The 26,363-nt window shown below is 39.7% G+C and overlaps 2 protein-coding genes across 5 annotated transcripts; both read left to right on the forward strand.

Annotated features, from left to right (window-relative positions):
- The first annotated feature begins 11,666 nt into the window (after positions 1-11,666).
- Positions 11,667-14,652, forward strand: LOC130549000 (uncharacterized). Of its 4 annotated transcripts, none has more exons than XM_057326121.1 (3): positions 11,667-11,762; positions 12,287-12,563; positions 12,667-13,351. In XM_057326121.1, the coding sequence occupies exons 2-3, from the start codon at positions 12,336-12,338 to the stop codon at positions 12,859-12,861; spliced, it is 423 nt and encodes a 140-aa protein (XP_057182104.1). In that variant the 5' UTR covers positions 11,667-11,762; positions 12,287-12,335; the 3' UTR covers positions 12,862-13,351. The 4 variants fall into 4 exon arrangements, 3 of the variants coding, with proteins under 3 accessions (XP_057182104.1, XP_057182105.1, XP_057182103.1); XM_057326122.1 differs by having other exon boundaries at positions 11,672-11,762; positions 12,363-12,563; XR_008962122.1 differs by lacking the exon at positions 11,667-11,762 and adding an exon at positions 14,125-14,652 and having other exon boundaries at positions 11,777-12,563; positions 12,667-13,011.
- Positions 14,653-23,333: 8,681 nt separating this feature from the next.
- On the forward strand, positions 23,334-25,128 carry LOC130549005 (calcium homeostasis modulator protein 6-like). Its single transcript, XM_057326127.1, has 2 exons — positions 23,334-24,411; positions 24,525-25,128. The coding sequence occupies exons 1-2, from the start codon at positions 23,938-23,940 to the stop codon at positions 24,732-24,734; spliced, it is 684 nt and encodes a 227-aa protein (XP_057182110.1). The 5' UTR covers positions 23,334-23,937; the 3' UTR covers positions 24,735-25,128.
- Positions 25,129-26,363: the final 1,235 nt, after the last annotated feature.

Consider the following 26,363-nt stretch of genomic DNA (forward strand, 5'->3'; position numbering starts at 1 on the left):
TGGCCCCTGGACGGGACGAGGAGATCCTGAGTGGTCTGCCCCCGGCGGTGGTAGCTACCATTTCTCAGGCTAGGGCACCTGCCACTAGGCGACTGTACGCCTACAAGTGGCGCCTCTTCTCGACCTGGTGTGCTTCTCGAGGAGAAGACCCACGGAGTTGTGCGATCGGGTCCGTGCTGTCCTTCCTACAAGAGAGACTAGAGACTAACCTCTCCTCCTCCACACTGAAAGTGTATGTAGCCGCCATTGCTGCTCATCACGACTCAGTTGCTGGGAAGTCTCTGGGGCAGCACAACCTGGTCATTAGATTCCTGAGGGGTGCGAGGAGGCGTAACCCGCCTCGTCCGCCCTCCATACCCTCTTGGGACCTGGATGTAGCCCTGTCAGGTCTCACCAGGCCCCCCTTCGAGCCCCTAGGAGATACCTCTCTTCCTCATCTTACGATGAAGACGGTTCTCCTTCTGGCGCTCGCATCCATCAAGAGGGTAGGGGATCTACAGGCTTTCTCCATGTCCCCTGACTGCCTGGAATTCGGACCCAGGGATTCTCACGTTATCCTGAGACCTCGGCCCGGCTACGTGCCCAAGGTTCCCACCACTCCCTTCCGGGACCAGGTGGTGAACTTACAGGCGCTCCCCACTGGGGAGGAAGACCCAACCCCGTCCGTGTTGTGTCCAGTACGCGCGCTGCGCATCTACTTGCACCGCACACAGAGTTTCAGGAGCTCGGATCAGCTCTTTGTCTGTTTCGGAGGTCAGCAACAAGGGAGAGCTGTCTCCAAGCAGAGGTTGGCCCACTGCATTGTGGACGCTGTCAAGTAGTGTTGTTTTTGGCGGCCTGTTTTAATTTTAGTTTTAGTCTAGTCTTTGTGTCAAGCTGTCATTTTAGTTTTTATTAGTTTTAGTCACGTTCATACTCTTTTTAGTCTAGTCAAGTTTCAGTCGACTAAAAGTCTGAGCATTTTAGTCTTATTTTAGTCAGAATTATCCATGACTATTTTCGTCTAGTTTTAGTCGACGAAAACTGATGACATTTTAGTCTAGTTTTAGTCAATGAAAATTTTATTTTAGTAATGCAATTCTATTTAACCCAGTCAATATAGTATAAGTACCTAGTAGTATAGACGAAACCAAAATTTTATTTTAGCCAAACCCATTTCAAACAAGGTTATCTTGTTGTATTATTGTTACCTTATAGACTCAAGAATACATCCATTCCAGACAAGGAAGACACTCTGATTTGAATTTTCGGCCATCGGTAGGGGTGGGAATCTCTAGGCACGACACGATGTGAGTGATTCGATTATGATTCAGAGGGCTGCCATGCGATGATAAAACGATTCTCGATGCATCTTTTTCCTATGCAAATTTTCTTTTTCTTGCTGTGTGACTATTAAAATCAAAGTATTTGTCATAACTCAGACCGATTTTACTTCCAATATCCTTTATTAATAAAACAAATGGAAGTGATTTCGCAAGTCAACTGGAAGGTTACATTTGCCAGCATTGCAAAGAAAAAGAGTGACTGCCCTCAGTGCCCTGTAGTAGCATACAGAATGAAATAAATTAATGCAGTCTTTTTTTGCACATAGCACTGGAGCTAGAGAGGTTTAAAGTTATTATAGTTCACTAAAGTATTTTTTGTCTGAGTGTTCAATTTAACGGGACTTTTATTTTGACGGGTCTTTGGGAAGACGCTTGAGTTTGTGTTTGCCGATACCTTCACTCAAACAGTAAACGCTCGTAAAATAAACTCTCAGAGCAACTCTGGAGATGAAGTTCATTTGTTCACATCCTCATACAGTGCAGCACAGATAAATCCTCGACCATCACTCGTGTTGTATGTTAAACTGTGCACATAATTCACCCAGACACGCAGAACAGCCAGATGACATTTATATAACAGGATTCCGCTCCGCATCTAGGTTAAAGCATCAGACGAAATAACGTTATAACATTTCGTCTCGTCTCATTTTGGTCAACGAAAATGAAGAGACATTTTAGCATAGTTTTTATTTTGTAAACCACATTTAGTCTCGTTTTTATTCGTCAACAATATTGCATTATACATTTAATTATAGTCATCGTCACATGACCAGCATTTACGTTGCGTCTCGTCTCGTTTTCGTCACGTGATAAAGGTTCCAGCAACAGGGGAGAGCTGTCTCCAAGCAGAGGTTGGCCCACTGGATTGTGGACGCTGTCAAGGCAGCCTACCAATCCCTTAATATCCCGTGCCCCCTAGGAGTAAGGGCCCACTCCACCCAGGGTGTTGCCTCCTCTTGGGCTTTGGCACGGGGGGCTTCTCTCGCAGACATTTGTAGAGCTGCGGGTTGGGCTACACCCAACATCTTCGCGAGGTTTTACAACCTCCGCGTAGAGCCGGTGTCAGCCCGTGTCCTGCATGACCACATGTAGGACCGGCAACTGGTAGGGTGTATGCCTGTTCGGTTCTTTTCCTCCTCTCTCGAGTGGGTCAGTATACCGATTCAGCCTCCATTCTTTCCCCACTGGGCGAAGAACAGGCACTCCATCCATCACTAAGCAAGCACCCCCTGGGGCGGGCTGGGCAGAGCAGCCCTGCCCCTTAGGCCGGGTTCACCTGAGTTATTCGCTGCATAGCACTAACCGGACCTAGTGCTACCAGACGTTGCAACTCCCCAGCAGGGCGGTTCCGTCTGATGTATCCTCATGCTGGTTCCCACCTTGGTAACCCATGACCTCCCCGGGTGGACCTCCACCTAGCGGTGTTTCTTCAGCCGCACTTCTTCCCATGAGTTCTTCCCTATCGGTGAGACCATGTTGGTATCTCCACTATTCTCCTCCCTGCAGTAGGAAGTGGTCTCTGTAGCGCATCCCCCACTTGAGGAAGTAGCGCTTACCCAGTGCCTTACGGTTCCGGGCGGCTTCTCGCTGTTAGAGAAACAAGGCCGCCGCCTGTGAGGCCGAAGGTAGGGGCCTTCCCATCTTTCAAGAAAGCTCTGGGACCCCCTACCTACCCACTGGTAGGTTACAATTTCGCGGTAGCGTTCACGGCTGACACGCCCAGGCCTGTCACCATCGCTACGTTGAGATTGTGACAGGGCACCGTGTTATGGCGTTTTCCATTGGAACCCCATCTGTCGGTTCGACACAACGTCGAGAGACCGACAGAAAGGGAACGTCTTGGTTACGTTTGTAACCTCGGTTCCCTGATGGAGGGAACGAGACGTTGTGTCCTCTTGCCACAACACGTGCTGTCCACTGCAGCAGTCGTGAGAGGTCTCAGGCTCCTCAGAACTAAGGTGAATGAATGAGGCACGCCATCTCCCTTTTATACCCGGATGTCCGGGGCGGAGTCCGGCATGCAAATTTCATTTGCCAATTTTCATTGGCCTTTTCTAAGCAGTCGGAAACGATTGGTTCTCAGGGACGAACCCCATCTGTCGGTTCGACACAACGTCTCGTTCCCTCCATCAGGGAACCGAGGTCACAAACGTAACCGAGACGTCTTTCAGTGATTCATAAAACACTTTTTGCAAAACACAACACACAATTCTCTATGTAACACACAAAAATCTTACAGGAAGTATATTGATTTCCTTTTTCAAACACAACCAATCAAAATGCCACACTAATTCTTCAGTGCCNTCACACTAACTCCTCACATGTGCAAACACACATTGCTTTACTTAACACCAACCAATCATGACTTTAGAAGAGGCCTATAAATAGGTCAAGGGTCAAGTTATAGGTTTTGAACAATGGATGCAAACAATGTAGACAGAGTAAGGGGAGTTGAAGGGAGAGCCAGAGGACGAGGCAGAGGTGGAATTAGAGGAGGACGAGTCGGAAGAAGAGGAGGAAGACGAGGAACAAGAAGTGTGGTCTTGAATGAGATCAGGGCTACAGTCATTGATCATGTGATAAACCACGGTTTACTGTAACAACAAGAGAGGCTGTACCGAGAGTCCAGCCCAATTTGAGTCGATTTACAGTGGCAGGTATAATTCGAACCTTTAGAAATGAGAACAGGTATGTTACAATCTACTGGTATGTACACATGATCTAATGTACACAAACAGTAGACTATAATACATATACAGTGTTTTACAGTAGTACCCTTGCAATCATTTACTACGGTGCACTGCATTGGTCACAGTCTGGTGAGGTATCACACTGTACAACAGTACAGCCGACTGTAAGAAGACATTCTGACCATATTGTAAGTAGTATATTATATTACAGTTTATGGCACACACTCGCACTGTTCCCGAATCTTCTACAGAGTGGAAAGGCGAAGGTTTCATGGTGGGCGAGGTCACATGTTCACTGAAGAGCAAGAATTATTGGTTTTGGCTAATAATGCTATTAGAATTTGTGAAATATACACAACCATATCCTTAATGATGCCACAGTTTTAGCAAACATAAATGCTGTGAGTCCCTCAACAATACATTGTGTCCTCCAGAATTTTTTTCCCGTACCGTGTACAGTAATACTGTATTCACAACCAGCAAAAACATAAATAAACACAAGAAATAAAAAGTTTGGCTTCAATCTTGCTTTTGTTTTTACAGTGAATTTTAAACATCTCTCTGCCAATTTCTTTCAATCTTGTACAGAAATGTACAGAGGAGCTCATGAAAGAACAGCTTTAGGTTTTGAATAACTGTGTGTACATGATATATCCCAAAATATAACATTATGGTAAAAGTGTTTGCAACAGAAGACAAATGTTTGCTTTTGAAATGTGTTTGTGATATTTTTAATATAGTGCTTCATTTTGCAAGAGATGTGAGGCATTCTTGGATTTGTGTGTAAAGTTTTGAAAAAAGGCGGCAACTTTTTGAAAATGTGTGTAAGCAGTTGAAAAAAACTGTAACATGCAAGGTAAATGACTGCCGGCAACTTTAAATTAAATGAAAGTGGTATATTAATGTGTCATTGGAAAAAGAATATGCTTCATCGAGACCACAAGAAATGTTGTTTGAAAAAAAATAACTTCCTGTGTGTCGTGCAAAACGCTGCTTAGCGATCTTCAGATGTTGTTGCATTTCCACAGCAGCAATTGATTATATACGGCAAGACAACACATCACAACAGGCACTGTGCTTTACTGTCGTTGTTGCTTTTAAATGTCTGCTAAATGAGTAAACTAAAGTGATTTTCTTTTCATGTCTTATACCCTAGGTAAACCTGTGTTGTGGTATATAAAGAATTGATTATTTATTCATTCAACTAACATTAATTCCAATTATCTTTTGTATTGGAGGGTGTATCTGACCACCAGTGAAGTAGCTATCTTGTGGACGAGACTACAGACGTTTTGAGCCAAAATAATCGTCATACTGTCCTCTGAAGATGTCTGCACTAGCAAATCTAAAGACAGATTATGTCACAGTTCTGAGACGCTCTCCTGTTTTCGGCTCTTTTCCGTTAAGTCTAATGTTAATTGGAGTGGAGGACTGGATTGAACTGAACATTTCGTGCCCATGCAATGATCATCTCAATAAATATCTAACAGCATCCATGTTCGTTGGACCTCCTCTGTTTATATTTGTGTTAATGTTCATCATGTTAAGACCCTTTAAAAATAAATTCTATCCACAAGCAGAGGAGATCGAAGATGATCAGCAGAATTGCTGGGAAGCCTTGGGACATTGTCTGATTCCTCCAATGGTGTGGATCATCATCATGTTTTTTGATGGTGACTATCTGGCTTGTTGCTTGACATCGTGGGAAGGAAAGTATATTTTTGATGAAGAATTAAACAGAATGTGGTGTAGACCTATTGAACTGGCCAATGCTGGAAACCAGAGCGATCGACAACACGAGTTTCAGGGGTACATCACCATATCAAAGGTAAATGAAATGCCACATATTACATCCTCTGTCCAAATTTCTGAACTGTTAGGTTAATTTGTGTTTTCATGCTTTTAAAATGATTTGTGTTATATTTTTGTCCTAGACTTGTGGTTATGGAGTGCTTGGTCTCTTCTGTGTTCTTATCTTTTTCATCTTGGGTCTTTATGACTGCTGTATAAGTGGAAAATGTTCCAGCTGCAGTCAATACTTTTCCTGCTTAAAAGAATGTTCATGTGACTGCTTAAAAAAAAATGCTTGTTGTGGGGAGCAGCAAGATTCACTTCAGCCAAACAATCCTGACCCCAGCACGTCCCCCAACACTGCAAATGAAGATGAAGTTAACATGGATTAAAGTGTACAAATATTTAAATCTTGTTGCTTTCATTTTTAAATTGAAAAAAACATTTAAAGTCTTCTTTGTTCTTTGTTTCTTAAACATTTCCATTCATTTCATGCCTTGACTGAAACCAGGTATTTTTGTTATTTTGTTGTTGTCAAAGACATTACATTTTTATATTAGGTAGAACAACACTTTTGTAATGTAAGACAAAGTACAATTGTGCCACAATTTTTCTGTGCTGTTGGACATTTAATTATATTCCATGCGCCTGACAATATGCAATAAAGAATAAAAACTGCAAATAAAACAAACGCATGTGAAAGTCATTTGTAGCACTTATAGATTTTCAGTTAGATTCAGACCTAGTTTCATTCTAGATTCAGAAGAAAAAAGTTTTAACCAATCATGTAAATCCTTATCTTGCTGTTTTGCCTTTGGAATGACCACTTGGTAAGGAAAATTGTGAAATATACTGTTTGGAACATACCTCAAATGTTTTATTGCATGCGATTTAACACAAAATCTTTGCTATCTTGATCATGTTTTATTTAGACCGCTCAATCCAACTGTTAATGCAAAATCACCCTTTTAGATCTATACTGGATAAGATTTCCATTTGAATTGAACGGTTGCCGTTTGAGAGCCTGAATTAATACATTTATTTTATTGATTCATAATTAACTATAACTAATTTGTGTCCATAGACACGAATTCCCCATTTTTTTGTACCAGTCAGCACGACTTTTTTCGTGCACAAAAAAGCTGATAAGAGGAAGTCATACATATTTCACAAGATGGCAAGCCAACCCTTACCCCACTCAAACCCTAAAATCACAGACGCAAAGGCTAATTTTGCTAAAACAAACACTTTTTACCAGGTGGCGAAGCAATGATAAAGGTCCACCCTAACCCTGCCCCTAAATCTGACGTCACAAGGGGCGAAGTGAAATCATAGTAAAACGAACGAATGAGACCGCAAGAATTCACAAGAATGAGCCACCTCGTGAAATGGGTATGAATTACCATCAGATTGCATTGATATATATAGTATATGCAGGTGCCAAGTCCTGTTGGAAAATGAAATGTGCATCTCCATAAAGTTGGTCAGCAGCAGGAAGCATGAAGTGCTCTAAAACTTCCTGGTATACGGCTGCGTTGACCTTGGACCTCAGAAAACACAGTGGACCAACACCAGCAGATGACATGGCACCCCAAACCATCACTGACTGTGGAAACTTTACACTGGACCTCAAGCAACGTGGATTCTGTGCCTCTCCTCTCTTCCTCCAGACTCTGGGACCCTGATTTCCAAAGGAAATGCAAAATTTACTTTCATCAGAGAACATAACTTTGGACCACTCAGCAGCAGTCAAGTCCTTTTTGTCTTTAGCCCAGGCGAGACGCTTCTGATGCTTCCTGCTGCTGACCAACTTTATGGAGATGCAGATTTCATTTTCCAACAGGACTTGGTATCAACGACTCAGTTGCTGGGAAGTCTCTGGGGCAGCACAACCTGGTCATTAGATTCCTGAGGGGTGCGAGGAGGCGTAAACCGCCTCGTCCGCCCTCCATACCCTCTTGGGACCTGGATGTAGCCCTGTCAGGTCTCACCAGGCCCCCCTTCGAGCCCCTAGGAGATACCTCTCTTCCTCATCTTACGATGAAGACGGTTCTCCTTCTGGCGCTCGCTTCCATCAAGAGGGTAGGGGATCTACAGGCTTTCTCCATGTCCCCTGACTGCCTGGAATTCGGACCCAGGGATTCTCACGTTATCCTGAGACCTCGGCCCGGCTACGTGCCCAAGGTTCCCACCACTCCCTTCCGGGACCAGGTGGTGAACTTACAGGCGCTCCCCACTGGGGAGGAAGACCCAACCCCGTCCGTGTTGTGTCCAGTACGCGCGCTGCGCATCTACTTGCACCGCACACAGAGTTTCAGGAGCTCGGATCAGCTCTTTGTCTGTTTCGGAGGTCAGCAACAAGGGAGAGCTGTCTCCAAGCAGAGGTTGGCCCACTGCATTGTGGACGCTGTCAAGTAGTGTTGTTTTTGGCGGCCTGTTTTAATTTTAGTTTTAGTCTAGTCTTTGTGTCAAGCTGTCATTTTAGTTTTTATTAGTTTTAGTCACGTTCATACTCTTTTTAGTCTAGTCAAGTTTCAGTCGACTAAAAGTCTGAGCATTTTAGTCTTATTTTAGTCAGAATTATCCATGACTATTTTCGTCTAGTTTTAGTCGACGAAAACTGATGACATTTTAGTCTAGTTTTAGTCAATGAAAATTTTATTTTAGTAATGCAATTCTATTTAACCCAGTCAATATAGTATAAGTACCTAGTAGTATAGACGAAACCAAAATTTTATTTTAGCCAAACCCATTTCAAACAAGGTTATCTTGTTGTATTATTGTTACCTTATAGACTCAAGAATACATCCATTCCAGACAAGGAAGACACTCTGATTTGAATTTTCGGCCATCGGTAGGGGTGGGAATCTCTAGGCACGACACGATGTGAGTGATTCGATTATGATTCAGAGGGCTGCCATGCGATGATAAAACGATTCTCGATGCATCTTTTTCCTATGCAAATTTTCTTTTTCTTGCTGTGTGACTATTAAAATCAAAGTATTTGTCATAACTCAGACCGATTTTACTTCCAATATCCTTTATTAATAAAACAAATGGAAGTGATTTCGCAAGTCAACTGGAAGGTTACATTTGCCAGCATTGCAAAGAAAAAGAGTGACTGCCCTCAGTGCCCTGTAGTAGCATACAGAATGAAATAAATTAATGCAGTCTTTTTTTGCACATAGCACTGGAGCTAGAGAGGTTTAAAGTTATTATAGTTCACTAAAGTATTTTTTGTCTGAGTGTTCAATTTAACGGGACTTTTATTTTGACGGGTCTTTGGGAAGACGCTTGAGTTTTTGTGTTTGTGATACGCTTCACTCAAACAGTAAACGCTCGTAAAATAAACTCTCAGAGCAACTCTGGAGATGAAGTTCATTGTTCACTATCCTCATACAGTAGCAGCAGCAGATAAATCCTCGACCATCACTCGTGTTGTATGTTAAACTGTGCACATAATTCACCTCAGACACTGCAGAACAGCCAGATGACATTTATAATAACAGGATTCCGCTCCGCATCTAGGTTAAAGCACAGACGAAATAACGTTACCGTTGGTCAACGAAATGAAGAACTTAGCATAGTTTTTATTTTGTAAACCACATTTAGTCTCGTTTTTATTCGTCAACAATATTGCATTATACATTTAATTATAGTCATCGTCACATGACCAGCATTTACGTTGCGTCTCGTCTCGTTTTCGTCACGTGATAAAGGTTCGTTGACGACCATATTTCAGTCATAATTTTCGTTGACGAAAGCAACACTATCTGTCAAGGCAGCCTACAATCCTTAATATGTGCCCTAGGAGTAGGCACTCCACGGGTGTGTGCTCTTTGGGCTTTGGAGGGGGCTTCTGCTCGTAGGAGCCATTTGTAGAGCTGCGGGTTGGGCTAACATCTTCGCGAGGTTTACAATCCGGTGAGCGGTGTCAGCCGTGTCCGCATGACATCATGTAGGCGGCACTGGTAGGGTGTTGCGTGTTTGGTCTTTTCCTCCCTCGGGTCAGTATACGTTAGCTCCATTCTTTCCCCACTGGGCGAAGAACAGGCACTCCATCCATCACTAAGCAAGCACCCCCTGGGGCGGGCTGGGCAGAGCAGCCCTGCCTTAGGCCGGGTTCACCTGAGTTATTCGCTGCATAGCTCTAACCGGACCTAGTGCTACCAGACGTTGCAACTCCCCAGCAGGGCGGTTCCGTCTGATGTATCCTCATGCTGGTTCCCACCTTGGTAACCCATGACCTCCCCGGGTGGACCTCCACCTACGCGGTGTTTCTTCAGCCGCACTTCTTCCCATGAGTTCTTCCCTATCGGTGAGACCATGTTGGTATCTCCACTATTCTCCTCCCTGCGTAGGAAGTGGTCTCCTGTAGCGCATCTCCCCACTTGAGGAAGGTAGCGCTTACCCAGTGCCTTAGGTTCCGGGCGGCTTCTCGCTGTTAGAGAAACAAGGCCGCCGCCTGTGAGGCCGAAGGTAGGGGCCTTCCCATTTCAGAAACTCTGATTACCCACTGGTAGGTTACAATTTCGCGGTAGCGTACGGCTGACACGCCCAGGCCTGTCACCATCGCTATCGTTGAGTTGTGACAGGGCACGTGTTATGGCGTTTTCCATTGGAACCCCATCTGTCGGTTCGACACAACGTCGAGAGACCGACAGAAAGGGAACGTCTTCGGTTACGTTTGTAACCTCGGTTCCCTGATGGAGGGAACGAGACGTTGTGTCCTCTTGCCACAACACGTGNCACCTGCACACAGTGCCAAAGCTACCAGTACCTGGTTTAAGGACCATGGTATCCCTGTTCTTAATTGGCCAGCAAACTCGCCTGACCTTAACCCCATAGAAAATCTATGGGGTATTGTGAAGAGGAAGATGCGATATGGCAGACCCAACAATGCAGAAGAGCTGAAGGCCACTATCAGAGCAACCTGGGCTCTCACAACACCTGAGCAGTGCCACAGACTGATCCACTCCATGCCACGCCGCATTGCTGCAGTAATTCAGGCAAAAGGAGCCCCAACTAAGTATTGAGTGCTGTACATGCTCATACTTTTCATGTTCATACTTTTCAGTTGGCCAAGATTTCTAAAAATCCTTTCTTTGTATTGGTCTTAAGTAATATTCTAATTTTCTGAGATACTGAATTTGGGATTTTCATTAGTTGTCAGTTATAATCATCAAATTAAAAGAAATAAACATTTGAAATATATCAGTCTGTGTGTAATGAATGAATATAATATACAAGTTTCACTTTTTGAATGGAATTAGTGAAATAAATCAACTTTTTGATGATATTCTAATTATATGACCAGCACCTGTAATGAAATACAAATCTGTGCTGAGTTACACACAAAAAAGGGAAAATTTGTGTCAATGAACACAAATTAATAGATTCTAATTTTCATGACTATGTCACGAACTGCCTTGATACTGTGTTGATTAGCAGAAGTGGTACTACATAAGGAGACATTTGGAAGCTTGTAACGGAATAACACATAATATTGAATGTGGACACGACTGAGGAGATGCACAGATGACAAGGAGAATAGTCACAAACCTCGATAAATCCAGTACGTAAGTAGGTTTGCAGGTATAGATCGGGTACAGAGGAATACAGACATTGGAGAGGAACCATGAAATCTACATGAGATGTAAGTAGTCTTTTCTTATACATTTTACATGTACATTTCTGTTTGAATTATAAAACTTTTGTCTGAAGTTTTAGTTTATTCGGGATAAACATTCTCTCTGTATTGCCTATCTGAAACTGAGCTGTCTGACTGCGCTTTGAAAGTCAGTTGCGATGCTGGCTATGGGCGGAGCTCCCGAACCTCATCAAAACTATCTTAATTTGTGTTCTGAAGATGAAGGGATGTCCTATGGGTTGTCGAACGACTTGAAGGAAAGTAATTCATGGTCATTTTTCAGCGTTTAAGGTACAAACTATGAGGGTATGTATTTATATCTTTATGCAGTGCTGTATTACAAGCCTTTGTATTATATTTGTTCAAAGAATAGTGTTTGTATCTTTATACAAAGGAACTAATCTGCACCCCAAAAAGATGAGACAGAATGATGAGGGTTAACATAAGATTTACAAGTTCATTAAACACAAGCTTCAGAGGTTTGAATGTGTAAAGGACACACGTTGATTTCATTCAGTTCTGCTTTGCAAAGTATGTTTTGTTTTGCAAATCTTGCGGACGGCACTGCAGACTTTTCAGAAAAGAGAAGCATTCTCAAACCAACCTAACAAGATGCTTTTAAAACAATTTCTAACAACCTTCCGTGCAATTCTGAGCAAATCTGCCGTTTACAGCTCTGTCCCGATGAGTCTTTTGTTGTTTTTACTGGAGGTGTTGATCAAACAAGAATTTTCATGCCCGTGCGGATATGAAGGGATTAACTGGATAATAACATCCATCTTCGTCGGACCTTCTCTTTTCACGTGTGCCTTAATGTTCGTCCTGCTAAGATTTTGCAGATCTGGATCCTGTGGACTAAATAAAGTGGAAGGTGATCAGATGAGTTTTCCCGATGCTTTTCTGCAGTGTCTGATTCCGCCTTTTATATGGATCATCATCTTGTTTCTTGATGGTGATTACGTGGCTTGTGGCTCGACATCGTGGAAAGGAAATTATGTTTTTGATGAAGAGCTAAACCGAATGTGGTGTAAACCTGCTCCACGGGCCCGTGCAGGAAAAGAGAGCGACCTGCGACAGAAGTATCACGTGTTCATCTACAAATCTAAGGTAAACATCACATATGATAAGGACCGTAAAAAAGAGAGATCGCAATGTTTCAAATCGAATGTTTTTAACTTCATTTCTTCAAAATGTTGATGTATTTCTTCAGGCTCTAGGCTATGCAGTCATCACGTTTTTGAGTCTTTTAATCATCATAGTGGGTTTATATGAGTGCTGCTGCTTCAGAAGACGTCCAGAGACACAGAAGGCACTGCAGGGAGGAGGACAGCAGCCCAAAACACATGTTCCTGTTCCCAACTTCACCCCTTCAGAAGGGAGTGGACTAAAAGAAGAAGAGTCGTGAAACACTATAAACTGTTTTCTAGTTATGTTTTGGTAGATTACAGAATAGTGAAGATGTGTGACAAAGAAGGCAACCATTCACAAAACCGAACTTGGTTTAACAAGAAAGTAAAATGCAAGGTCATCACCTATACTCAACATGTTGGAACAGGTGAGAATAAGTTAAAGACACCATCACAAAAAAAACAAGACCATGTAGTACAGTACAGTACAGAAAAGAGTGTATTGTCTCGACCGGATCACCTGGGTAAAGGTCTGTTTCTCTATAATCTCTGTTTTTGTCTTTTTCAACATTTTATACATCAAACATTTTGTTAACTTCAATATAAAAATCATTTTAAATGTGTCCAACTTAGACTTCATTTGACTTTGCTGCCAGTTTGTTTTTGATGTGCAACATAAATAATACATTTATAATAAATAATAAAATGAATAAAAATATTGTTCCTTGTGAGTGATTAAATACAGATAGACATATTAAATAATCTTTTAAAACGTGGCCTGTTTAGTTTCATATTTATTTTTAGATATTAGGCAATCATTTATTTATTTTTTCATCTATGTTTGGTATGGTTGCATGGTTAGGACGCACCTTTGAATCACACTATTATTTTGGAGCTTCCAAGGTTTGCAAAACAATTTCACCAAAGGCACAAATATTTGACGGTCACGCCCTGCTTACTTCAGAGTATTCATCTCTAGATCGTGCTCACTTTCAAACATAATGTGCCAAAAAGTTGCTTAAAAGAGCTGCTAAAATGCTAATTAGCTCTTGTTGTCAATTCAAAAAGCAAAACTTTTTTTGGTTGGGTGTTGACAACATTACTGTTAACGCTGGTTTGAATCGGAACAACTATTTTCACATTCTCACAAGTTTAATGCTGTACTGGCTTTGTTTCATACTGTAGGTACCCACCTATATAAATATTTGACAAGTAGAGACCGGTGAAAATAGGTTGAAATTACATAAAGACCATCACAACAACACAAGAGCAAGTACAGATACGTCTAAAATCATTGTTTCTGCTGAATTGTGAGTACCTTTTTTGGATCTCTATAAACACAACTCGCTGCATGCAAATGATATCTAATGTATTGTTGACATACTTGAGTATGGAACAGAAATTTGTAAAGACATAGATTTGTAAAAAGCAGTATGTAAGTGTTTTAAAATGTCACATCTTTAAAAAATTGCATGTAATTATTTACTTCACTGAATAAAAATGTGTGTTTTCTTTATTTTCTGTAAACTGCCTGTGGACAGAACTACAGACGTTACAAGAAAAAGAAGCAAGAGAGAAGAAGCCCAGACGATGCCTTCATCTAAAAATCTTTTAAAGAACTTGCGTGTATTTCTGGACAGATCTGCTGGTTTCAGTTCCTTTCCAGTGAGCCTTTCGTTAATTGGCGTGGAGTCGTCGATGGAACCAAAGCTTTTATGTCCATGCAGTCTTTGGTGGAATATAGGGCTGATAACACTCATCTTCATTGGACCTTTTGTTTTTAATGTTGCATTAATGTTCATCCTGTTAAGACCCTGTACATGTACTGTACATGTAGATGTAAAGAAAACATACAAATACTGTATCCAAGTTTCATTGCTGTCGATATTTGAAAAGACGGAGCATTTAATGTCTGATTCCGAAGTGATGCTTCATGTTTTATGTATTACATGTATTCCCCGACTGCAATCAGCAATTTTTATTTTGTCTTTAATAGCAAAATTGTGCTATCATTTTTCTGTTTGGTAGTTTGAATACAAACCACGTGCCTGTTAATGTGCAATAAAGAGTAAGTGAATATAAGTGAAAGTGGTGTTGGAAAAATTGATGAGAAATATTAAAAGCGGGGTGTCCGATTTCTCTTAGCCGTTGTTGATGTTCAAATCACCAAAACAGACACACCCCTACCCCCATTTTTCGCTTTCGTCGGCGCTCAGCTCGGCTAATGTCCATTCTGTGCACCTTACTGCTGATTGGCTACAAGGTTGTTTTGGTACTCGGCCCGACTGTCTAAAGCGTAATTCGGAAATCGGTTACCCCGCCTTTAACTTGTGAGTTTATACTAAGATCTCAAATTTTTGACTGCTTACATAGTATTGTTCCATGTTCTCCACATCAAATCCATGTCCCCTAAATGCCACAATGATTGGCCAAAGATTTGCTGTTTAAAGCACAGTATACGCATATAAATGCTTGAAACACTTTGGGGGGGTTAACCAATACTGTACAATACACTCTTAAAAGTGAAGGTGCCACAATTGTTACTTCACAGCGATGTCATAGAAGAACACTTTTGGGTTCACTAGATTTGGGACAATCAATCGACCAATCAGATGACCACATTTAATCCTCACTCCATTGGCACCTCTGTGACATTATAAACAAAAGATTCTATTTGTCACAAAGTACAAAGTGTCGTGAACGGCAGGGAGAGAGAACCCAATTGCAGGCAGGCGGGTTGAAGGGGTTAACAAAAAGACTTTATTATAAACAAACACAAAACAAAGACCCGCGATGGGGTAAAACACAGGAACAAGAAAACAATAAACAGGTACAGATCGAAGACTAACTAGGCACTAGACTGAATAAACACTAGACAAACTAAACTAAAAACACTTACTAAGACGATGAAACAGCACGACAGGAACAGGCAATACTGGAAAACACTGGACGAGCAACAGGACGAACTGAATACAATGACCGAGCAATGGACAATGAGACATGAGGGTATTATAAAGGCAAGACAAATGAGGGATAATTACACAGGGCAGGTGAGGAACATGAGACACGGCAGGGAAGCGATACAGGAAATGAGAGGGGCGGGGCCAATGACAAGACACGAGAAAGCACATGAGATGTAAAAACGTAAACAACTCATGTTTTCTCACATAAAACCTAAGGGTTCTTTCCCGATCCTGCCACACGACTAGAAATTCAGAAACAAGAAGGCAGGACTGTGACAACAAAGTACTGAGCCTGGTAAGGGACATGACGGTGGAAAAAAAACTGAGAAGGGAAAGAAAAATATTTTTCAAGCCTTCGCAAAAAGTGCGGTCACCTGAGAATATTTTGTGTTTTCTTGCAAACATATTTTTGTTCACAATGTTTCTCAGGGGAATGCATGATATCTTTTGAACAGATGCCGCTTAAAGGGACAGTTCACATAAAAATGAAAATTCTGTTATCATTTACTCACCCTCAGGTTGTTTCAAACCTGTAAAATTGTCTTTGTAAGAATTTGAGCAATTTTCGGTTCTGGGACATCATCCACTACCATAGTGGTACAAGGCTTCGAGACTTGTATCGCTTTAGACCAATGACGTCATAGATGATGTCTGAAGCCTCGCTTCCACCTGAGTGGTTCAGTAGCGGTTTGAATCTTGCCGCGACATTTTGACAGCTATATAAACCAAGTACCACAAGCATTCACTGGCCTCTGTTAAACCCAGACACTTTCCAGTTTTACAATAATCATATTGCCCCTTCTGCCTTTTGTGACCAAATAATTGATTTACACACATTTATTTCAAGTCAATAAGTTAATTACACACTTATGTTATACAAGCATTATATTATATACCACCAGAAAATACACATTATATTCATATAAATAGATTAGTTTACGTGGAAATTGATTTTTTTCTTCACCGTTATTTCTTAGCCTTAACTGGCGCAATATACAGTGCATCACAGACCACGTCAGGCACATCTGTAATGTATCTCCTTGTTTTACCCTCTTTGGCCACCAGATGGTATTGTGAGCAAATGAAGCCTCGAGAAATGAACCCTTTTGTGAACCACTTGGCTAAAAAGCTCCAAAGCTTCATGAGGCTTCATCTCGCCACCACCTTTGACTGCCATTCACTTCTTCCTACTATGGTAGTCAATGATGTCCCAGATGTGAAAATTGCTAACATTCTTCCAATTATCTCTCTCTGTGTTCATGCGAACAAAGTAGTTTATACAGGTATGAAAAGACATGAGGGTGAGTAAATGATGACAGAATTTACATTTTTGGGCGAACATATCCCGTACCTTTTTTGGCACAAAACAAAACATGATTGGTTGCTGTATCTGTCAGTCGTGTGGCGTCTTGCGCGGCCCTTGGCCATTCAAATTGTCTCATGTGTCACCTGAGAGAATAATGTGTCACATGCCTGCAGAAACGAGACAAAACTGAAAGTGAAACCAACAACAAATCATGCTTTTTAAAGCTTTCTGATTTTATTTTGAGCATACTGAAGAACAGCAGTTTGTACGTGTCATTTAAAAGCAGAAATGCAGGTAGATTCATCACATTCAGTGTTCACGGCAGTGCTCAGAAATTAAAACTAAATCAATCTAATTCATAATTGATTTTACTGAAATGAAATGTGGCAAATATTTTTTTTTTTTTTGTCGAAGGGCAACTGACCACCAGGAGAGAGAGAAGCAGCCAAAAGCATCTTCAGACTGACCTCAAGATGTCTGGTCCAAACAACCTTGCAAACAATGCTGTCCCAAACTGTTATTACAAGCCCTTTTCCAGTGGGTCTTTTGTTCATCGGGCTGGAGGCTTTGATTGAACAAGATTCTTTCAGATTTGAGGTAGGAATTTATGTTTTTGACGAAACTCTCAAAAGGGTGTGAAGCCGCTGAACACGGGAAAAAAATGAGAGAGAACTACGACAAAAATATGAAGACAAAATCTTCTTTTCTCAGGTAAATATTATATACGATATGCACTTCTTGTTGTCTTCAAAAAATAATATGCAAATGTGTCATGGTCCTGCCTCCTTGTTCATGATTTTCCGGTCTAGTGGCAGGATCGTGACAGATCCCTTGTGTTTAGTGTGAGAAAGACATGGCATTGTTTACTATTGACATGCCATGTGCTTTCTCGTCTCGTGTCTTGTCTTTGGCCCCGCCCCTCTCATTCCCCGTATAGCTTTCCTGCTGTGTCTCATTACCCTCACCTGCCCATTGTTATCTTGCTTTGTCAGTCTCCCTATTTAACGCCCGTGTGTTTGCTGTCTTGTGCTGAATCGTTTTGTATTCTCCTTATGTTATGCTCGTGTTCCTCTTGCCTTGTCTTATAATTATCCGTGGATTACCTTGCCTTGTTTTGGACGTTCTGTCGTGTTTTGGATTATTATTTATTTTGCCCCCTTGAGGGAAGTGTTTGTTTTGAGTTCTGGTTATTTGATCGTGTCCCGTTTTTCCCCATTGTGGGTTTTTGTTTTCTGTTTTGTCATGTTTATTAAAGTCTGTGTTTAACCCCTTCACCACCGCCTGCCTGCACTTGGGTTCTTCCTCCGAAATCGTGACAAAATGATATGCACTGTGCTTCATTTAAGCTTTCATTAATTGTTTTTTTATGATTTATATATTTATCATTGCATTTTTTCAGTTTGCTGGTTATCTTTGGGCTGCTGTCCTCAGTGGTATGATTGTCTTTCTGCGCAAACATAACAAATCAACGATTTGCGTGCCACATATTTACCCGAGGAAGAACTTGTCAAAATAGGAAACTGACTTCATCTGACCTTTTTTATGTCCAGTTGTGATGTTTTGTTTTGTTTTGTTTAGTCTGTTGTTGTAGTTTTTGCATAAAGAACAAAATACAAATCAGCATAAACAGCCAATTTTACTCTAGCCTTGGATATGAGCATGTTAAAGTCTTGATGATGTGGGTGCTTACATACTGTATGTAGAACCAATTGTATTAAAGAAGAAAGTGTATATTGTGTTATATGTATGGTATCATATTATAGTATATAATATGATACCATACATATAAGTATATACATACATACGTAAAAGTATTACTTCGATTTACCATCTTTTTTTGTGAAAGATTTTAAGCCAGAGGTTTCAATGTCCTGCAGAGTTCAGATCCAATAATCAAAGGTCAGGAAAATATTATATTTTGTAAGAACTTCTCTTGTTGTCTTTAAAAAAACATATGTACAGTCTGTAAGCAAAGTGATGGGTGGAAAATGTGAATCGTTATATTCACAAAATTATTTTTTTTCTCTCTTTTGTATATTTTCTTCTTTATCTAATATTGTTTTTTTTCAGATCATAGTTTATAAAGTGCTCGTTGTCTTCAGTCTTTGGATCCTTGGCGTAGTTGGCATCTTTGAGTGCTGCATAAGTACAACTGAACAATGAAGTGAAAATCAGAAAAATTCAGTTCCTTTAAGGAGAATGTGACAATTTGACAATGTGGTTAATAGGGTCTACATGTGTATGTGTACTGTGTAGATGTGTGTGTATTATGTTTTCTTGTCAGTATAGAGGAACTTATAAAAAAACCCTTCAAAACACAAGATCTTGGAAACATACTTTATAAACCAAAGATCCTCAAAACTTCTGACCTGTAGAGACCTTTTTGTTTCCATAGTGTAGTTCTGGAATTTCCCAGCAGGGTCTAACTAGACAAACCCTGACCTTGACACGAACAAGGCAATGTGTTAACAGATTGTTAATAATAATAATAATAGCATTATTATTATTATTATTATTATTATTAGTCTTAAAGGGATAGTTCACCCAAAAATCTACTTTGTGCGATTTTTTACTCTCCTACATGATGTTAAACATGTTTAGAGAACTTCCAGCATCTTCGGAGCACAAATAAAGATATTTAGGTGACATCCGAGAGCTTTAAGGCCACATAGTGGCTCAGTTGATTTTTTTTTTGAAGCGACGAGAATGCTTTGTGCGAAAAACAAACCAAAATACAGACTTTAAACGATATATTCTCCTCTGTCTTGTCAGTGTATGGCGCGCGTTCACGAGAGCACTTCGTCGTCTTCTTGGACCGGAGCACTTTGACGCATGCGTATTAGGTTTGTGCGCCGAATGCCGCATGGGGCTTGCCCCTATTGGACGCCGGCGCTCTGTCTCACAACACCAAAGTGCAACTCTGTGTTTACATGCAGACGCACGCTGTATATACCATTGAGTTCGACACTGATTGTGCAGTAGGTCTAGGTGTAGTATACGAAATGGTGCTAAAATGTTCCTTTCCAGGATGCCCGAACCGCACGAAAAAAACGGAAAAACGTAAAGGTGAATTACCTTTGTCGAAACATGAAAGGCTTACTTTTTATATGTTCCCGTTACATGATCCTGAGCGGCTGCAACTATGGCTGCTGGCTATCCGGCGGGACGTGGATTTACCAATTCAATACAAAAAGCAAATGAGGTTGTGTAGTGAACATTTTTCAAAAGACGACTTAGGAACGTTAAGATGATTTGGCGCACAAACCTAATACGCATGCGTCAAAGTGCTCCAGTCCAAGAAGAAGACAAAGAAGAAGTGCTCTCGTGAATGCGCGTCATACACTGACGAGACAGAGGAGAATATATCGATTAAAGTCAAGGTAAGAACAGGAAGGGTATACAGGAACAAGGACCGACTACACTAAACTAGACAAAACTAAATACAACACTAGACTAGACATGACATTAAATAACTAAACTAAACTTACATAGCAACACAAGACAAGGTGGGTCAGGGAACATCACAAATCAAAAATGAACCAGCACAGGACAGCAAACACAAGGGCTTTATAAAGGGGATAAATCAAGAGGGGAACAGGTGCAGGGCATGAACTAATTAACGATCAATAATGAGGAGACAGAGGGTGGGAACAGAGACGAGACCGGAAAGGGTGTATGGCAAGCCATAAGGGCCAAAATTACCCCTCTCCACATGAAACATGGGGTTCTGTCATGATCTTGCCACTAGACCACGAGAAACATGACATGATGCAGCAGAATCATGACAGTGGGTGAGTAAAAAATCACACAAAATTGATTTTTGGGTGAAGTATCCCTTTAATGTTAAGAGTCATTATCTTCAGCCTTGCAATATATTCCCACAGTATCTGAGATTAAAATTGAGGGTTTTAAATTATGGAGTGTCTATTTAATCTGGGTACAAATAGCCTGCCTTATTGGCAGAGACTATTTGCACTAGCTTCGTCCACCAATGTGTGGTTGGAATAGAGAAAGTGTAAAACCGATGCCATTTTAAAGCAACTCCAGTAGTATAAGGTGTATAGTCTGTATAGCTTTGGCACTGCAGACTGGGGTTCTAATCTTCTTTTTCTATCACATTACAGATCATAAAGGCATTTGTTTTAAATAAAATTGATTTAAGACAAAAAAATTCATTCATAAAGTTTAGGTTTAGGGTAAGGTTAGAGGTTGATGTAGGGCTTTAATAACTCAATAAATTGCCATCTTTTTAATAATTTTTATAAGTATAATGATTTACTCTCTGTTATTATTGCATAATGTTTCATGCACAACAATACTGAGGTGCAAATAGTAACATTCTCTGACACTATGTATAAGTAGGCCTACCAATAGCATCTAACTACTATTTCTACTTAATCCAAAGAAAATACAGCTATTTTCTGGTTAGTGTAAATAGCATATGGCTAAGAAATTCTGCTATTTTCACTTAGTGTAAACAGTACTGCTATTTAAACTCAGTGTAAATAGTATCTGTTGCTATTTTTACGTAGTGTAACACTTAGCGCAAATAGCCGCTGCCTTTAAATTGTGTGTGTTTTTTGTATAAGATGTAAAGATGTGAAAAAAACCACTAAAAGATCGTAAATGTTAATGTTACCAATTTTAATGTTGTATACTGTAGAGTATAAAGTAAAGATGCAAGTTACCCGCTAGTGTAAAATCTGACAAGTTCCCATTCGTTCTGAAAACGTACTTTCTCATATTGTTCAGTACATTAACATCTCTTTAACACTGTAGTCAAAAACGAATGTGAAACTAACTCAAAGTTGTTAAAACAGACTCGTTGTTAAAGTCGTCATTTAGGTATTAGGTAGAAATACATTTTAGCATTTTAACACAGCATAGGGTCTATTAAATAAAATCGTAAAGGCACACTTTCACTTTGTACTGTATGACGTAGTGTTCAAAGCATGCATTTTATAGTTGATTTGTACGTTTGGATGGCTTGTATTTTCTAAATGTAAACACTGTAATAAGCTTAATATTGCGCTATTCATTATGCATTTATATTATTTACCTATTTTTTAAATAGCTTTCATACAGCGTCAAACCACACCTTGAACACTTCTGTAAATGGGCACATGTTTGCCTATCACAAAGAGGGACTTCTCCATTTCTGAAATAATGACTGCTTACTTTTTTCGTATTTTTGTGCTTTGTCAGTGATCTACAGCATCATGCGAATAAGTTTTAGTTACACTTTCTTTTTATTTGTCCTTTTACAGTAATTTCACAAATAAGTACTGAGTATTGTTAACAGCATAAGGTTAGGGTTTGGTGTAGGGTTGGTTTGGTTTTAGGGTTTAGAATCATGTATAATTCACTGTATTTTTGTATTGTAAAGTAATGTATTACCACTAATTCTTCTAACAATACTGAACCTTGCAGCCAGTACTACACACAGTTTAACACACAACTAAGATATTTTTAGTCAAAATTATGGTAAAAACATGGTGTTGCAGGTGGCTAATTGTTTTAAAGACTTTTTTATTTTTTAAATATTTTGTTAATATTTAAACATTAACAAAATTACCATTTAAAAACTATCCATTCATTCTCAGTCTTGTCTAGAGAGAGATAATAAAGAGATCCTGCCAATGATTTTTTTTTACTCTGGAAGTGTTTTCTTTGTTTTCTATTGGGGTGTTTTTTTATTTTAAAACAACTGACAACCGTATAATGGTTCACCGAGAACATAAGGTTGTTCTTTAAAGTGAGAAGTTCTTGTGACGCAGAACACCCCTCAGTGACGCTGATTCTCAGTTATTTAAATGTAGTTACAATTCCACAATTGCATTCTGTAAGAAGGCACATCACAACAGGGAAAAGAGAAACAACAAATAAAGGTAAAATTTAAAATGATTTTGAATTCAATTGAATTTGAATAATTAGATATTGTGTCTAATGTACACTATAAAAAATGATTCTGTGTCATAGTAGATTTAATGAAATTAATTGAGTGAACTTTACTTAATACAATTAATAAAAAAAAATTAAGTTAAAGATATAGAAAAAACATCGGAATTCTGAATGCACAAATTATTGAGTGAATTCAACTTAATTTTATCACGTTCAACCCACTTAAACTTGTGTAAAGGATCTTTACTTAATTATTTTGTGGTAGGACTACATTAATTATTTTAGTTAATTTCACTAACTGAGCAGTGAATTTAGAGTTCCCAGCATGCTTTGCATGCAAAAATATTGATTTTTCTAAGATGATCATGTGACATGTGCTTAAATAATTTAGGTAATTTTACTTAATTTATTCATGGAATATTGCATTAAAAATACACTTTAAAGTACTTAAAAATATTTTGTGTATATTGTTACCATCATTTCTTTAAGTAAATATCTGTGTCATTTTTTACAGTGTACTATTAACTTTATAAGATAAGTTATATTTTGGTTAAAACAATTTGGGCTGGGTTTCCCAAAACCTTCTTAACGCTACGTCATTCTTAAGTTATACCTTAAGAGTGGTAGCCATATACTCTTATGAACAACGTAGTGATACAAAGGTTTCGGGAACCCAGCCTTGATCATTAATGGTTGTTCATTTCATATGTGTGGGAATTGCATTTTCCATAACCAGGTGCACAGTGAAATAAAACAATGAGATGACATTAAAAATAAGCTGTAAAAATGGATTTGTTGTTTCAACTTAAAAAATTAAGTTTAGTTTTTGTTAGTTCAATGTAGAAATATTAGTTTATATGTTACTTTGAATCAAAATTTTACTTACTTCAACTTAACATTTTTAAGTTGAATTAAGTAAAAATTTTAAGGCAGCTGGGTAACTTATTTTTTTAAGTTAAAACAACTAATCATTTTGGGTACAAAATCATAAGGGCATTGTAGTATTTTCAACACACTTGGTTTACATCTGCAAGATTGTATAGGCACTTTCAACATAAACTTGATATTTATGCATGTGTGAAAATATGGATGTTTGTTAAAAATATAAATGGAATGTATTTTGTAATTTCTTTTATATGAAAGAGTAAACATTATTTTCTGTTTTGAAGGCAGACAGGACTACAATGCCTTCACCACACGATCTTTTAAAGAGCTTACATGACGTTCTCAGCAAGTCCATTTTTTTCAGTTCCGTTCCAATGAGTCTTTTGTTAATCGGACTGGAGGGGTTGATTGAACCAAACCTTTCATGCCCGTGCAGTGAAGGGTGGAATAAGCCGCTGATAGCACTCATCTTCATCGGACCCTTTCTTTTTACGTTCGCTTTAATGTTCATCCTGTTAAGACCCTGCACATGCGAACACAGGTGTTCTGTAGATCCAAAAGCTTTACTAAAATGTCTGTTTCCTCCTGTTATGTGGATCATCATCTTGTTACTTGATGGTGATTACGTGGCATGTGCCTCGACAACATGGAAAGGAAATTATGCTTCAAGTATACAGTCAATCAGAAAATGGTGTGTACCCTCTAATCTGTCCCTTACTGAAAAAGTGAGTGATTTCCAATTTAAGTACCAGACTTTCATCGCTACATCTCAGGTAAATATGTACCATAAGAACTTATATTGTTGTCTTGTAAAATCTTCCTTTTTTTTCTTTCTTACTTTTGTTTCTTAATTCGTTTTCTTCTGAATATTTGTCTTCTTTTTCAGATAGCAGGTTATGGAGGGATTATTGTCATCAGTCTGATCATTATCTGTGTGGGGGCTACTTACTGCTATGAAAAAACATATACAGAGACACAGGGTGGGGCAGAGGATGGGGCAGAGGATGGGGCACAGGGTGGGGCATCAAATGGGATGCAGGGTGGTGCAAAAGTTGAGGCATTGTGGGAATATTTTTTAGATAAAAGTATGATTTAAATATCAATATCATCAATAAGTGTTTTCTTTCATTTGTTTCATTAAGCTGTGTGTTTTGGTCATGTGCTTTCTATTTCACTCAGTGGAAAGTTACTGGGGCAAACAAAGAAAACAGAGAAAGTTGGGGGTTGGAGTCGTAAATTATATAGATAAACACACACACATATAAAGAGTCACAAAGAAGAGAAGTGTTATGAATTAATCCACTACATATGTTTTGAGTGTAATCATGAGTTGTGATGTGTTTTAATGAATCACAGGATTAAGAAACAACGCTACATAATTAAAAGCATTAGATGGTTGAGTGTTTTCTTTTTACTAAAGGAATGTTAAGAATGTTGGTGTGTTGTCCGGCCACAATAAACTGTTTTTAGGAGACCACTCCTTGGGGGAGGGTGTCTCTGTCCTCTGCAGCAGTCGTGAGAGGTCTCAGGCTCCTCAGAACTAAGGTGAATGAATGATGCACGCCGTCTCCCTTTTATACCCGGATGTCCGGGGCGGAGTCCGGCATGCAAATTTAATTTGCCAATTTTCATTGGCCTTTTCTAAGCAGTCGGAAACGATTGGTTCTCAGGGACGAACCCCATCTGTCAGTTCGACACAACGTCTCGTTCCCTCCATCAGGGAACCGAGGTTACAAACGTAACCCAGACGTTTTTTTTCAGAATATCTTTTGCCTAGCATGGATTATATTGCAGATTTTTTTTAGCTCGAATCTGGATGGTTGAAGATTATTGCTGCCTGCAGAAGTACGCAGGGGCGGAGCCTAACCTCAAAGAAATAAAAAAATAAGTCTGCCCACCATCTGGGTGTTTCGTAGGAAGATCCTGGAACATACAAATAAATTTAGGATTAGCCATGAGAAGGAATTACAAAGGCACAAAATAAACGACGGTTATATAGATTCATAGCCAAGAGTTGGGTGATTGAGAGAGGATTACGTAGGTTATTGAGTATATAGATGTAGATAAAAGGGTAAAGGAAAGAGAGAAAGGTCAATAGTTGACCATTGAGAAAAAGACCACGATAGGCCATAGAGAGAAATAATAAGCTATAGAGAAAAACCCCAAAAGGTCATAGGGAGGAAGGCCATGATAGGCCATAGAAAGAAAGCAACGATAGGCCATAAGATAGAGGCCACTAGGCATGGGGACAAAGGCCCTACAGTAAATACCGATGACAGCAAAGGAACTTACTATTGCGGGTGCATGGGGAAAGACAGGCAGATCTTTAAGGTTGTTTTAAATAACAAACATGTAAAATATTTTTTATTTCTGGAGATGCTTTTGCATTTATGCTAGTTACTAATATTTTCCAAGAGGTTTTTAAAACATCAAGGTATATCATAAGATATTCTAATTTTACATTTTGTCCTAGTCTGAGAGGTGATGACCTTAGAGGGAAATGTGTTTACCCAGAGTGCCAAGGCCTTAAAAGCAGAAGGAGAGCTGTACTGAGATATAGCAAGATGACATGCATACTGGGTGGATGAGGAGGAGAGAGGGCAGGTATAAAAGACGTGTGAGACAGCCTACGTTTGTCAGTTTCTGACTGATCTGTGGGCTATCACTCTGTATGACAAGTTGACCTGCTTGCAAGCAATAAAGTTTCTCAAAGACAAACTTGGTC

Source organism: Triplophysa rosa, linkage group LG25 (assembly GCF_024868665.1).
Source record: "Triplophysa rosa linkage group LG25, Trosa_1v2, whole genome shotgun sequence".
Taxonomy (NCBI): domain Eukaryota; kingdom Metazoa; phylum Chordata; class Actinopteri; order Cypriniformes; family Nemacheilidae; genus Triplophysa; species Triplophysa rosa.

Excerpts from the sequence above, each read along its gene's own strand:
- LOC130549000 (XM_057326120.1), top strand. The coding sequence starts at position 12,069 with ATGCTTTTAAAACAATTTCTAACAACCTTCCGTGCAATTCTGAGCAAA. Across the intron at positions 12,564-12,666 it reads TGTTCATCTACAAATCTAAG|GCTCTAGGCTATGCAGTCAT; the intron begins GTAAACATCACA and ends GTATTTCTTCAG.
- LOC130549005 (XM_057326127.1), top strand. The coding sequence starts at position 23,938 with ATGCCTTCACCACACGATCTTTTAAAGAGCTTACATGACGTTCTCAGC. Across the intron at positions 24,412-24,524 it reads CTTTCATCGCTACATCTCAG|ATAGCAGGTTATGGAGGGAT; the intron begins GTAAATATGTAC and ends CTTCTTTTTCAG.